This window comes from Hemiscyllium ocellatum, chromosome 13 (genome assembly GCF_020745735.1).
Source record: "Hemiscyllium ocellatum isolate sHemOce1 chromosome 13, sHemOce1.pat.X.cur, whole genome shotgun sequence".
Classification (NCBI taxonomy): Eukaryota; Metazoa; Chordata; class Chondrichthyes; order Orectolobiformes; family Hemiscylliidae; genus Hemiscyllium; species Hemiscyllium ocellatum.
The window spans coordinates 81,954,555-81,967,546 of NC_083413.1; the positions used below are offsets into that span (position 1 = coordinate 81,954,555).

Here is a 12,992-nt window from a genome sequence, read left to right on the forward strand (position 1 = left end):
GCTTTTGTAGTTTAGGACTTGGTCTGTGTGTGTGGCTTTTCTGTATACCTTCGTGGTGAATTCTCCATTCGGTGTTCTCTGTACCATCACACCTAGGAATGGGAACTGGTTGTCCTTTCCTTCCTCACTCGTGAATGGGATTCCTGTGAGTGTGGTGTTGATGATCCTGTGTGTGTTCTCTATTTCTGTGTTTTTAATGATTACAAAGGTGTTGTCCACGTATCTGACCCAGAGTTTGGGTTGTAATTACATTAAAACAGTTTTTTCTAACCTTTGCATTACTGCTTCTGCTATGAGTCCGGAGATTGGTGAGCCCATGGGTGTTCCGTTGATTTGTTCATATAGCTGGTTGTTGAATGTGTTGTGAGGCATAGGTCCAGTAGTTTAAGTATGCCGTCTTTGTTAATAGGTTCAACGTCCTGTTGTCTGTTATGTATGTCCAGCAGGTTGGATATTGTTTCTCTGGCTAGGGTTTTGTCAATAGAGGTGAACAGTGCTGTTACATCGAATGAGACCATGGTTTCTTCCTTGTCTATGTGTATATTTCTGATGATGTCCAAGAATTCTTGTGTTGACTGTATAGAGTGTCTGGATCCGCTGATCAGGTGTTTCAGTTTCTGTTGTAGCTCTTTAGCCAGTTTGTGTGATGGTGTTCCTGGTAGGGATACTAAGGGTCTGAGTGGGATGTCTGGTTTGTGTACTTTAGGTAGTCCATGAATCTGGGGGTGTTGTTGCTTTCCGGTTTCATTCTTTGCGGATACCCGCTCAATTTCATCAACAGATGCCTAAGGGAAAGACAATGAAATGAGGACATGCCACAACCCAAAGGACTGGCCACACTACCATACATCAGGAGCGTTTCTGAACTGACAGCCAAACTGCTGCGACCACTAGGACTCATAACAGCACACAAACCAACAGGCACTCTCAGAAAACAACTCACCAGGACAAAGGACCCGATACCCTGCATGAGCAAAACCAACGTAGTGTACAAAATTCCATGCAAGGATTGCACAAAACACTACATAGGACAAACAGGAAGACAGCTAACAACCCGCATCCATGAACACCAACTAGCCACGAAACGACACGACCAGCTATCCTTAGTAGTCATACACTCAGATGACAAACAACATGAATTTGATTGGGACAACACCACTATTATAGGGCAAGCCAAATAGAGAACAGTCAGGGAATTCCTAGAGGCATGCACTCATCCACAAATTCTATCAACAGACACATCGACCTAGACCCTATATACCGGCCACTGCAGCGGACAGCAACTGACAACCAGAAGCGGCAGATTCAAACCAGTATAAATGCCGGAGGAATCAGCACACAAGCGCTTCACAGGAGGCTCCCAAGCACTGAGGATGTCACCTAGAAAGGGAACGAAACGTTTGCAACAAAAACTCCCAGCTCGGTGAACAGAACCACAACAAGCCTTTGTTTATTTATCCTATCCATGATCCTCATAATTTTGTAATCCTCTACAAGGTCACCCCTCCGCCTCCAACGCTCCAGGGAAAACAGCCCCAGCCTGTTCAGCCTCTCCTTATAGCTCAAAACCTCCAACCCTAGCAACATCCTTGTAAATCTTTTCTGAACCCTTTCAAGTTTCACAATATCTTTCCGATAGGAAGGAGACCGGAATTGCACGCAATATTCCAACAGTGGCCTTACCAATGTCCTATACAGCTACAAAATGACCTCCCAACAACTGTACTCAATACGCTGACCAATAATTTGGATGGTAGTTTCCTGAGTGAAGGGTCAGTGCAAAAAATCTATGACAATAAGAGGAGGAACGGAAAAGAGTGACGGGAAAGTGTGTGTCGACATGGTAACCATTGCTATGTCAGCTCACAAAACCAAATTTTCAGCTTACAACCTCAGATGGGGTCCTGACTATCTTAGGGAAATCTTGGACTGTAGCTTTACAATTTACTTATCAACGTTGTTGCAAACTAATCATTGAATAATTGACCTAAATGCTGAAAGTATACAAAAGAGGAAGAAAAAAAATTAAGTTGGTTTATCAGTTAACATTATGACAGTCATCAATGCTGCATATATCTCTGAAATATTCGGAGGCCTATGCAAAAATCCCAACAGGGTGACCTCCTTTCCTGTTTCTAACCTCAGCTGATACTACTTCCACAGACGAGTCCTCAAACGTCTTTTCTGACACCATAATACTGTCCTTGACACTCAAAATCACACATCCCCCTATTTTACCAGCTTCTCTGTTCTTACTGAAACTTCTAAATTCTAGAACCTGCAACAACAATTCCTGTCCCTGCTCTATCCATGTCTCCAAGGTGGTCATTACATCGAAATCCCATGCTGCAAATTAACCCACCTTATTCTGGATGCTCCTGGCATTGAAGTAGACACACTTCAAACCACCTTCCTGCTTACTAGTGAACTCTTGCGATCTTGAAGCCTCATTTCTATCCTCAGTACTCTTAACCTCCTGGACCCTGAAATTGCAATGTAAGTTCCCATCCCCCTGCTGAATTAGTTTAAAGCCTCCCACAGAGCATTAGCAAACTTCACCCTCCTCCCCCCAAGGTTATTGCTGTTTATACAAGTCCCAGTTACACCAGAATGAGCCCCAATTATCCCGAAACCTTCCATCCGGCACATCCCAGTAGCCACATGTTCAACTCCTCTCTCCCTATTCCTAGCATGCGGCACGGGCAACAAACCACCGACAGCAACTCTATTTGTTTGAGCACTAAGCTTCCATTCTAGCTCTCTGGATTTCTGCCTTCGATCCTCATCCCTTTTTCTACCTATGTCGTTAGTGTCTCTGTGGACCACGATTGAGGGCTGCTTCCCCTCCCCCTCGAGGATCCTGAAAGCACAATCCAAGACATCACGAACCTGGGCACCTGGGAGGCAACGCACCAATTGTGAGTCTCTCTTGTTCCCACGGAAACAGGGTCGTAAAAGTGGAGACCATCATCACAAGGCCAAGTGTTGGAAAATGGCATACGAATAGTGAGTCAGCTGTTGTTGACGGTGCAGACTTGTTGGGCCGGTGTCTGTTTCTGTGCTGTAGATCTGAGTCTAGATCACAAATAGGAAAGAAATTATTACGGGCTGAATGGCTACCAACTACACTGTTGCTATTCTGTGATGATAACTAATGGAAATCTGATACAAAGACCACAAATGAAGAACTGAAAGATGGTGCGAGCCAGCCAGTATTTACAAGAAGAAATGCAGGGTTAATGTTTTGGATATAATCATTCTTCCAAAATTTCTGACAAAGTTCAAAGCAACAAGACTTTAAGATAAACCTGAAAATGAATAAGAAACAGGCTGGGAGACGACAGTGTTTCCCTGTCAAGGGAGTGGCACCTGAACTGGGAGAGGACGTACTGCGTTGGGTATCTCTGAGTTTGGCAGCAAGGGTGCTGGTTGGATATTTCAACAGCTTCTCGCTTACACTCCAATTAAATCCATCGTGGGCAGATGGTTGGTGATGTTCCTGTCCTGCCACCAATTCAGGAACTCAGTGGGCAGTTCATACCTGTTGCTGCTGGTGTTAATGGCCTGTATCTCCTATCACAGGAGCTCAACAGCAAACCTGGCTGGGATTGCAGGTGAACTCTGGGGGGGAGAGGTGCAAGGAACGCCTCACTCGCCGTGCCTGATTGAGGGGAGAGCCATCTCCCTGCCTCTGACTCTTCCCTCCCTGAGAACAGATCACCTTTTTTGTTTGGATGAGTTTTTTTGGAGGCAAAATAGCTTCCTTCATCTTTATTCATCTGGTAATGTTGATGTGCATTTATGCTACAAGTGAAGTGTGTCAATCCTAAATTCAAAATCTGTCTTTGCAATGTCTGGCCAAGACGGGCATGACTTCATAATTTGAGTTATGTTATAATAGGTACTAAGAGAAACTACTTCCAAGCAATGCTTCAGTTGGAGGAAATGTTCCCTGCAGCCATCCAAATCTTAGTTCAGGGAGATACTTTATCCAGGGGTTGCTATACTGGACAGTTCAATCCCAAGTTTGTTGGGCCTTCCAAAGCATAAAGATTGAATCCAGAAGTCACTGGACCCTCTACAGGCAGGATTTCACTGAGAAGGAGTTGCTCAGAGTGTGTGTTTTATCATGTATGTTTAATTTTCAGGGAAGGAAGGTCAAATGCACACGTGAAAGGAGACTACCAGAGAATCGGCGATGTTATGCTTCGGAACATGTGCGCTCTCAAGGTACAGTATCGACGCATCATCATGTTTGTGTGAAGGTAGCAGTAGGAGACAAGCATGCAGTAGACCATCCTTTTCACCAGTCTTTGTGGAATCCTGCTCCCTTCAGTTCTGTCTCCTTCCCATGGCTTGTCCTTAAGTCCCAGCAAGAGGACAAGTCATGTATGAGCTGTTGTTTATCCACCTGTCTCCATCCCTTGTCTGGTCAAGACATTGTATTGCAGTGACTGAACCTACAGGAATCGATCTGCTCTATTCATTCATGAGATGTGAATGTCACATGCACATGTCACATGTCACATGCTAAGCAGCATTTATTGCTCGTCCCTCATAGCAGGTAAGAGTCAATTAGACTGCAGACTGAGTAGGGATGGCAGTTAACTTACTGAATCAGATGGGTTTACTGACAGTTGACAATGGATTCATCGTCATCATTAGACCTTTAATTCCAGATTTTTACTGAATTCAAATTCTACCATATGCCGTGGCAGGATTCAAAACTGGGGATTAATTACGTGGATTAATTGCCCAATAATTACATTACCTGCCCATAGGACATGGAAAATAGTTTCAGCTCTGTGTAAATGTGTTGCGCTCTTTTTTATAAAACTGAAATTAACTGTATTTATGAACCTTATTTATGAACTTTCATCCTTTTAAATGTCAGGAGTTCACCAGTTATCTACAGAAATATGATGAAGTTTTAATGGAATTGGAGAGAGCCACCAAGCAATCCAAGAAATTGGAGGGTGTTTACAAAGAGTTTGAGCTGCAGAAGGTCTGTTACTTACCTCTGAACACATTCCTGCTGAAGCCAATCCAGAGGCTGATGCATTACAAACTCATCTTAGAGCGACTCTGCAAACAGTATCGCCCTGACCATCGAGATTACAGCGACTGCAGGAGTAGGTATCAGCATGATGTATAACACCACACACACAGCTCTTGGCTAGTCACCAAAGTGCAGTAATCTGTATTGGTGTGTATTTAGATATGATGCAGAGCTGGGCTGAGGAGTGGCAGATGGAGTTCAACCCTGCCAAGTGTGAGGTTGTCCATTTTGGAAGAACAAATAAGAATGCGGAATACAGGGTTAACGGTAGGGTTCTTAGTCAGGTGGAGGAACAGAGGGATCTTGGGGTCTATGTACATAGATCCTTGAAAGTTGCCATTCAGGTGGATAGAGCTTGTAAGAAGGCCTATGGTGTATTAGCGTTCGTTAGCAGAGGGATTGAATTCAAGAGTCGTGAAGTGATGTTGCAGCTGTACAGGATTTTGGTTAGGCCACATTTGGAGTAGTGTGTGCAGTTCTGGTCGCCTCACTTTAGGAAAGATGTGGAAGCTTTGGAGAGGGTGCAGAGAAGATTTACCAGGATGTTGCCTGGAATGGAGAATAGGTCGTACGAGGATAGGTTGAGAGTTCTCGGCCTTTTCTCGTTGGAACGGCGAAGGATGAGGGGTGACTTGATAGAGGTTTATAAGATGATCAGAGGAATAGATAGAGTAGACAGTCAGAAACTTTTTCCCCGGGTACAACAGAGTGTTACAAGGGGACATAAATTTCAGGTGAAGGGTGGAAGGTATAGGGGAGATGTCAGGGGTGGGTTCTTTACCCAGAGAGTGGTGGGGGCATGGAATGCGCTGCTCGTGGGAGTGGTAGAGTCAGAATCATTGGCGACCTTTAAGCGGCAATTGGATAGATACATGGATGGGTGCTTAATCTAGGATAGATGTTCGGCACAACATCGTGGGCCGAAGGGCCTGTTCTGTGCTGAATTGTTCTATGTTCTATGTTCTATTACAGATGGTAAATCACTCAGACTGTCAGACCATGTAGTGACGGCCAACAAAGCATTGAATTATTGCCTTGCAGCGTACAGATATTAACTGGCTGATGTTGGTCACATGGCTGGGCAAGGTCCAGGGGCTGGACAAACGCTGGAAGAGCGAATGAAGCAACTAGGAGGCTATTAAGCTGGAGAACTAGGGCTACAGAGATTCCCGTGGGCCTTGCAGTTTCAGAGACAGCAGCAAATAATGCCGACAGTCTGTGGGTTAAGACCACTGGAGAAGTGCATTTTGGTTTACGGTACTAAACAGATCTCAATGAGTCAGCAGACTTAAGTTGAAATGCCCAGAGCATGAGAGGATTTGGGGCAATTTGGTGCAATGCTGCTGCTGTATAGGTACAAACAAACACAATCCTAGCAGTAGTGTGGAGTGTAACATGTGACATTTTGAACTGCAGGAGGAGTAGGCCTCTTGGCCCATGACCATTCAGTAAGATCATGGCTGATCTGATACTTGACATTTCAATGTACCCTGATACCCTTCATTCTGGTATTTTCGATGTGCCTGATAAGATTCCTTATCCCCTGTTCAGTCACAGGTTTCAATGGTCAGTTATGAATTATTGGTTCCTATAGAAATGTACAAAATAGGAACAAAAGTAGGCCATTCGTTCCTTTGAGTCTGCTACACCATTCAATATGATCATCTAATTCAGTACCCTATTCCCACTTTCCCCGCATACCCTTTGATGCATTTTAAGAACAGAAGAACTATGGTACATATCAGTGGGTTTAGTAGCTTTTCACCAGTCTTTCTGTTGGTTTCCATTTGCAGATGCTCTGAAGGAGGTCAGGGACATGAGTGCCCAGTTACACAGCAGTTTAATCAGGTTGGAGCATTTCCAGAAACTCACGGAGCTGCAGCGAGATCTTATTGGCATTGAGAATTTGATTCTGCCAGGAAGAGTAAGTACCCCAAGAAATATGTAGTGCTTGATTTTTTACAGATTCAAGATGTTGATTAAAATGACAGCTTAATCTGGTCCTGTCACAGGTTCCAGCTTCATTTAAGGTGGTACAAGAGAAGCTTGGAAATTGAGGTTTGTAAAATCATGAGGAGCATAGTTAGGGTGAATAGCCAAGGTATAAAAGGGACCTAAGGGGCAACTTTTCCATGCAGAAGGTGGTGCATGTATAGGAGGTGGTGATGGAGGTAGGCGCAATTACAACATTTAAAAAGCATCTGGATGGGTACATGAATAGAAAGGCTTCAGGGAAGTCTGGGTCAAATGCTGGCAAATGGGATATCTGCTCGGCCTGGACGAGTTGGACTGAAGGGTCTGTTTTCATATTGTACATCTCTATGACTCTAAGAGGAATGCGGCAGAATATTCTGATGCTTGTCACTATTGTTGACTTGTCCGTGGTCCTAGTGAACTGGTTTCTCTCCCTCCTTCCACTGCAGAGCAAGTAAAAGAAGGAGGCATACGTATTCTGGAAACAGAAGCTGGTGTAGACTTAACAGCCCCTCAAGTCTGCTTTACGATTGAACTCAATCACGTGGCTGATCTACCTCAACCCAGTTTTGCTGCACTATGCCTGTATCCCTTGGTTTGTTTAATATCTAGAAATCTCTTGATCTCTGTCTTGAACATACTCAGTGACTGAGCTTCCACAGGCCTCTGGCCAGAAAATTCCAAAGATTTACCACCCTTGGAGGGAAGAAATTCCTCCTGACCGCAGTTCTGAAAGACCTGCTCCTTGTTCTCAGACCCCTGTCCCCTAGTTTGTGACCCAGCCTCCACTTCCTCACTCCAGCCAAGGGGCTAACATTCATCCTGTTTCGATGCTGTTGAGCCCTGGAGAATTTATGTATGTGCCAATGAGGCCACCTCCCATTCTTCTGAACACTAGGGAATGCAGACCCAATCTCTCCTCATAAGACAATCCTACCATCTCGGGATTCAGTCTGGTGAACCGTTTATAGACAGTTTGTTTCACAACCTTGGGCTTTCCCAAAGGCCTGGTGTAGTGAGATTTGTGCTTTTGTCGGGAAGAAGTGTAACAGAGCCTGCGGAAGCCAACTACAGACTCGCTGTGAGAGTGGAAGAAAGTCATCTTTGTCTGCAAGGGACAAAGCGATGAGGCTTTTAGGGGGCTCAAATATGAAATTTGTTCATAACGGGATCTCTCAAACCTGAGTGTGATAAAGACTAGATGGTGTCTTTTTGCTGGTGTTGATTGAAGGATCAAAATTGGTTTTGACATCAGGGAGAACCTCCCTGGTCTCCTTCGAATCTGATCTTTTTATGTTCACTTAGGGCAGAGAGGGCCTGAGTTTAATACCATTCTAATGGTGAGGGAGTTAGTGATGACACGGAGGGCTTGCGGCTGCAGTAGCAAAGGGGACCTGCTCCTTTTGGATGGATATTATGGTCTAGCTATGATGGTCTTCACAGTCAGTGCTCGCATGGAGATTGAATGTTGTGTAAATATGATTATAAATTCTGTACCTCTCCCTTCAGGACTTCATTCGGGAAGGTTGTCTCTATAAACTTACCAAAAAAGGCCTGCAGCAGAGGATGTTTTTCCTGGTAAGTATTGCCTCTATCTAATAGCCTTCTATATTGAAAAGGTGCTATTTTGTCCCTCCTCAGTTTTTTTTTCATGCTGGGAAGGGATCAGGCCTCATGAAAGGCCTTAATGCTCACTCTATTTGAAGGTCTCTCCTCTCTCTCTTTCTCCTTCCGCCCCACTTTTACTTTTTATATATTACATCCTTTTGCATTATACCAGTCATTGTTGGTTCATCTGTATATGTTCACTTAGGTACAGCTAAGGAAATAACTAATACCTGCAAAAATGGTGCAGCTATTATCACGGGGGATTTTGGTTGAACCAGCTCGGTCAGGGTGGCCTTGAGGAGGAGTTCGAGTGTATCTGTGATCATTTTCTTGAACAGTATGTAATGGAACCGACAAGGGAGCAAGCTATCCTAGATCTAGTCCTGTGTAATGAGACAGGAATAATTGATGACCTCATAGTTAGGATTCCTCTTGGAAGGAGTGATGACAGTATGGTTGAATTTAGAATACAGATGGAAAGTGTGAAGAAAGTAAAATCCAGTAGCAGGATCCTGTGCTTGAACATGGAGGGCTAAAATAGAATGAGGGAGGACCTAGCTAAAGTAAACTGGAAACAAAGATTTAATGGTAGGACAGTTGACAAGCAATGGAGGACTTTCAGAGAAATCTTTCAAAGTGCTCAGCAAACGTATATTCCAGTGAAAAGGAGGGACTGTAAGAAGAGGAGTAACCTGCCATGGGTGTCTAAGGAAATAAGGCAGGCTATCAAATTGAAAGAGAAGGCATACAACGTGGCCAAAAACATCAGGAAACTAGAAGATTGGAAAACTTTAGAGGTCAACAGAAAGCCACAGAAAGAACTATAAAGAAAAATAAGATAGAGCATGAGAAAAAATTTGCACAGCACATAAAGACAGATAGCAAACGTTTCCATAAATATATAAAATGAAAATGAATGGCTAAAGTAAACATTGGTCCTTTAGAGGATGAGAAGGGGCATTTTGTTATGGGATGTGATGAAATGGCCGAGGCACTGAAGAGGTATATTGTATCGGTCTTCACAGCAGAGGACACTGTCACTTAGTGGCACATTATTAAAGAGACCAAGGTAGGTGAGGACCCGGTAATAATCATTATTACGGAAGAGCTAGTGTTGGGTAAGCTAATAAAGCTAAAGATAGATAAGTCTGCTGGCCTTGATGGAATACATTTCAGGATTCTAAGAGAGATGGCAGAAGAAATAGCAGGGTCACTGGCAGTAATTTTCCAAAATTCACTGGACACTGAGGCAGTCCCAGCAGATTGGAAAACAACACATGTGATGCCGCTGTTTTAAAAAAGGAAGTAGAAGGGAAGAAGATGGGGAATTATAGACCAGTTAGCTGAACCTCTGTGATGCAGAAGAAGCTTGAGTCTATTATCAAGGAAGAAATAGCAGGGTATCTCAAAAGAAATTGCCCTGTTGGACAGACACAGCATGGTTCATGAAGGGCAAGTCATGCTTGACAAATGTTTTGGAATTCTATGAAGACATTTCAAGCAAAGTGGACGATGGGGACCCAATGGATGTGGTGTCCCTGGATTTCCAAAAGGCCTTTGACAAGGTGCTGTAAAAGAGGCTGCTGCTTCAGATAAGGATGCATGGCATTAGGTGTAATGCATTAGCATGGATAGAGGATTGGTTGACTAACAGGAAGCAAAGAGTTGGGATAAATGAGTGCTATTCTGGCTGGCAATCAGTGACTAGTGGTGTGCCTCAGGGATCGGTATTGGGGCAGCAATTATTTACAATTTATATAGATGATTTGGAATTGGGAAACCACATTTACAGTGTCAAAATTTGCCCATAACACTAGGATGAATGGCAAGCAAAGTGTGCAGAGGACTGTGAAACTTTGCAGAGGAACATAGATACATTGAGTGAGTGGGTAAAGGTCTGGCAGATGGAATACAATGTTAATAAATGTGAAGTCATACATTTTGGTAGGAGTAATGGTAAAAAGGATTATTACTTGAATGGTAAAAAGTTGCAGCATGCTTATATGCAGAGGGATCTGGGTGTCCTTGTGCATGAATCACAGCAGGTTGATGTACAGGTACAACAAGCAATTAGGAAGGCAAATGGAATTTTGTCCTTCATTGCTAAATGGATTGAGTTTAAAAGCAGAGAGGTTATGTTGCAGCTGTACAAGGTGTTGGTGAGGCCACACCTGGAGTACTGTGTGCTGGTTTGGTCTCCTTATTTGTGAATGGATGTGCTGTCACTAGAGGAGGTTCACTAGGTTGATTCTGGAGTTGAGGGGGTTGGCTTATGAGGAGAGACTAGTAGACTGGGATTATATTCATTGGAATTTAGAAGAATGAGGGGGCAGTCTTGAGAAACATATAAAATTCTGAAGGGAATGGATAAGTTAGAAGTAGAGAGATGTTTCCACTGGCTGTTGAAATGAAGATTAGAGGGAATTGATTTAGGACTGAATTGAGAGCTAAGATAGTTTTTTTATGAAAAATAAATGAATTAAGGGATAAGGTGAAAGTGTGGGTAAGTGGAACTGAGTCCACGAAAAGATCAGCCATGATCTTATTGAATGGCAGAGCAGGTTTGAAGGGCCAGACGGCCTACTCCTGCTCCAAGTTCTTATGATCTTTTGTACCTCAGAATTCAGTGAAGTTGTTCATTCAGTCATGGTATATCATGATGGTTTTTTTTGTTCATGGACGTGAACTCTCCTTGTCTGTGTACTATTTCCACAGTATCATTTATTCTCCCATTTATGAAGGTAGCCATATTTTATTGCATGTTTCGGATTGAATGGTGTACTTTTAACTTGTTGGGATACTCTGCTTTGACATGATCAGGTTTGGTACGGGGGTTGAGCTGGATGTTGTATTTAGATTGCATTGAGTATTTCCATTACATATAAGCATTGATTAATACTATATTGAAGGAGGTTGTTCACCCCATCAGGCTTGGTTCCTCCAGAAAACTATCCAGTTATCTTCATTCCCCTTCTCTTTCCTGAAACTTGTACATTTCTCAGATTCATTTTTGAAAGCTATGATTCCACCTCCCCTTCAGGCACCACATTCCATGCTGATAATTTGCTGTGTAAAAGACATTTCCATCTGTTGCTTTTGACACATCCTAAATTTTTATCCTCTGGCTATTGACTCTGTGTCACTGCACATACAGTAGTTTTTCCTTCGGAATTGTCCAGGAGTTTAAACACTTCCATCAAACACCTGCTGTAAGGAGAAAAATCCCAGTTTTTCCACATAATTCCAGACCCTCGTTCCCGCCATTCTGGGTAATTTCTGTCATATCTTCCCCAAGGCCTTGGCATCCTCCTGGAAATGCGGTACCTAAAACGGAGGCAAACGTTCCAGCTGAGGCCTTCATTTGATTGGTCCATAATTAGGCTTTAATCAAAACATGTTTTATTCTTGCCGCAAAGTTAAAATATGACCAAAAAGAAGAATTTGCATAACTTTAACTCTATTGAAATAGTTAACAAGATAATATGTTCATTAATGCTAATCATCAACTGTTCCAATATAGGCCGAATCACACAAACACACCCTTTGGTTAAAAATGCAATTCAGCAAATCAGTCATAGTTCTCACATGCAGTCCCTCTCCAGTCCAGAAGAAAGAAACAATCTGTCCCTTATGATTTTTAAGAGGAAGCCCCACTGTCTTTAGACTTCAGTCTAGCAATTGGGAACTTAAGCTGTTAGCTCAGCAGTTAGCAGACGCATTCTCACTATCTGGAAGCAAAACTAAAAACCTTTCTGCGTGTGAGTGAAACCTGACCCTACCTGCACATGATTCCTTTGCCTCATTTTAAAACAAAGAAACAGCCAAGGAGAACTCAGGCTGTTTTCAGCTACCTGTCTGATGGAGACATCCCAGCGGCACTGTGGCCACACCACTCTACAAGAAAAACAGGACAAAACACATCTCTCTCAAAGGCACAATACTGTCACAGATGTGTTAATGATTGCTTGATATTACACTCCCAAGTGCTTAATTCCATTTAGCATGACTCAGTTGGATGGAGTTGCATAGTTCGATTTTTATTTTGTTTGTTGTCTCTCCTAGTTCTCTGACATGCTGTTGTACACGAGCAAAGGAGTGACAGCCAGCAACCAGTTTAAAGTACATGGGCAGCTTCCTCTATGTGGAATGATAGTAAGTATACAGAGCGAAAGCCTGGCAGTGATTTTATTCAATGGACTGGCTTTGATTAATCTGTGCTGATTATTTTCTTGTTCAGCAGTTTTGTTACAAGGATAATAGAAGTATTTGGGAAATAGTGTGCTACCTAGAATGCAAAAGAAACTCTTACAAAAGGAGCTGCTACAAGTTGTGCACAGAACCCGACAATCCG

The 12,992-nt window shown here is 43.1% G+C and overlaps 1 protein-coding gene across 2 annotated transcripts in view; it reads left to right on the forward strand.

Moving 5' to 3' along the window:
• farp2 (FERM, RhoGEF and pleckstrin domain protein 2) overlaps window positions 1-12,992 on the forward strand; it is a 193,049-nt gene that overhangs the window by 151,404 nt on the left and 28,653 nt on the right. For both annotated transcript variants that reach the window (XM_060835025.1, XM_060835026.1), the window contains exons 17-21: window positions 4,149-4,230; window positions 4,895-5,132; window positions 6,853-6,983; window positions 8,543-8,611; window positions 12,704-12,793. In XM_060835025.1, coding sequence (XP_060691008.1) covers window positions 4,149-4,230; window positions 4,895-5,132; window positions 6,853-6,983; window positions 8,543-8,611; window positions 12,704-12,793 — 610 coding nt within the window. The remainder of the gene's footprint in view (window positions 1-4,148; window positions 4,231-4,894; window positions 5,133-6,852; window positions 6,984-8,542; window positions 8,612-12,703; window positions 12,794-12,992) is intronic.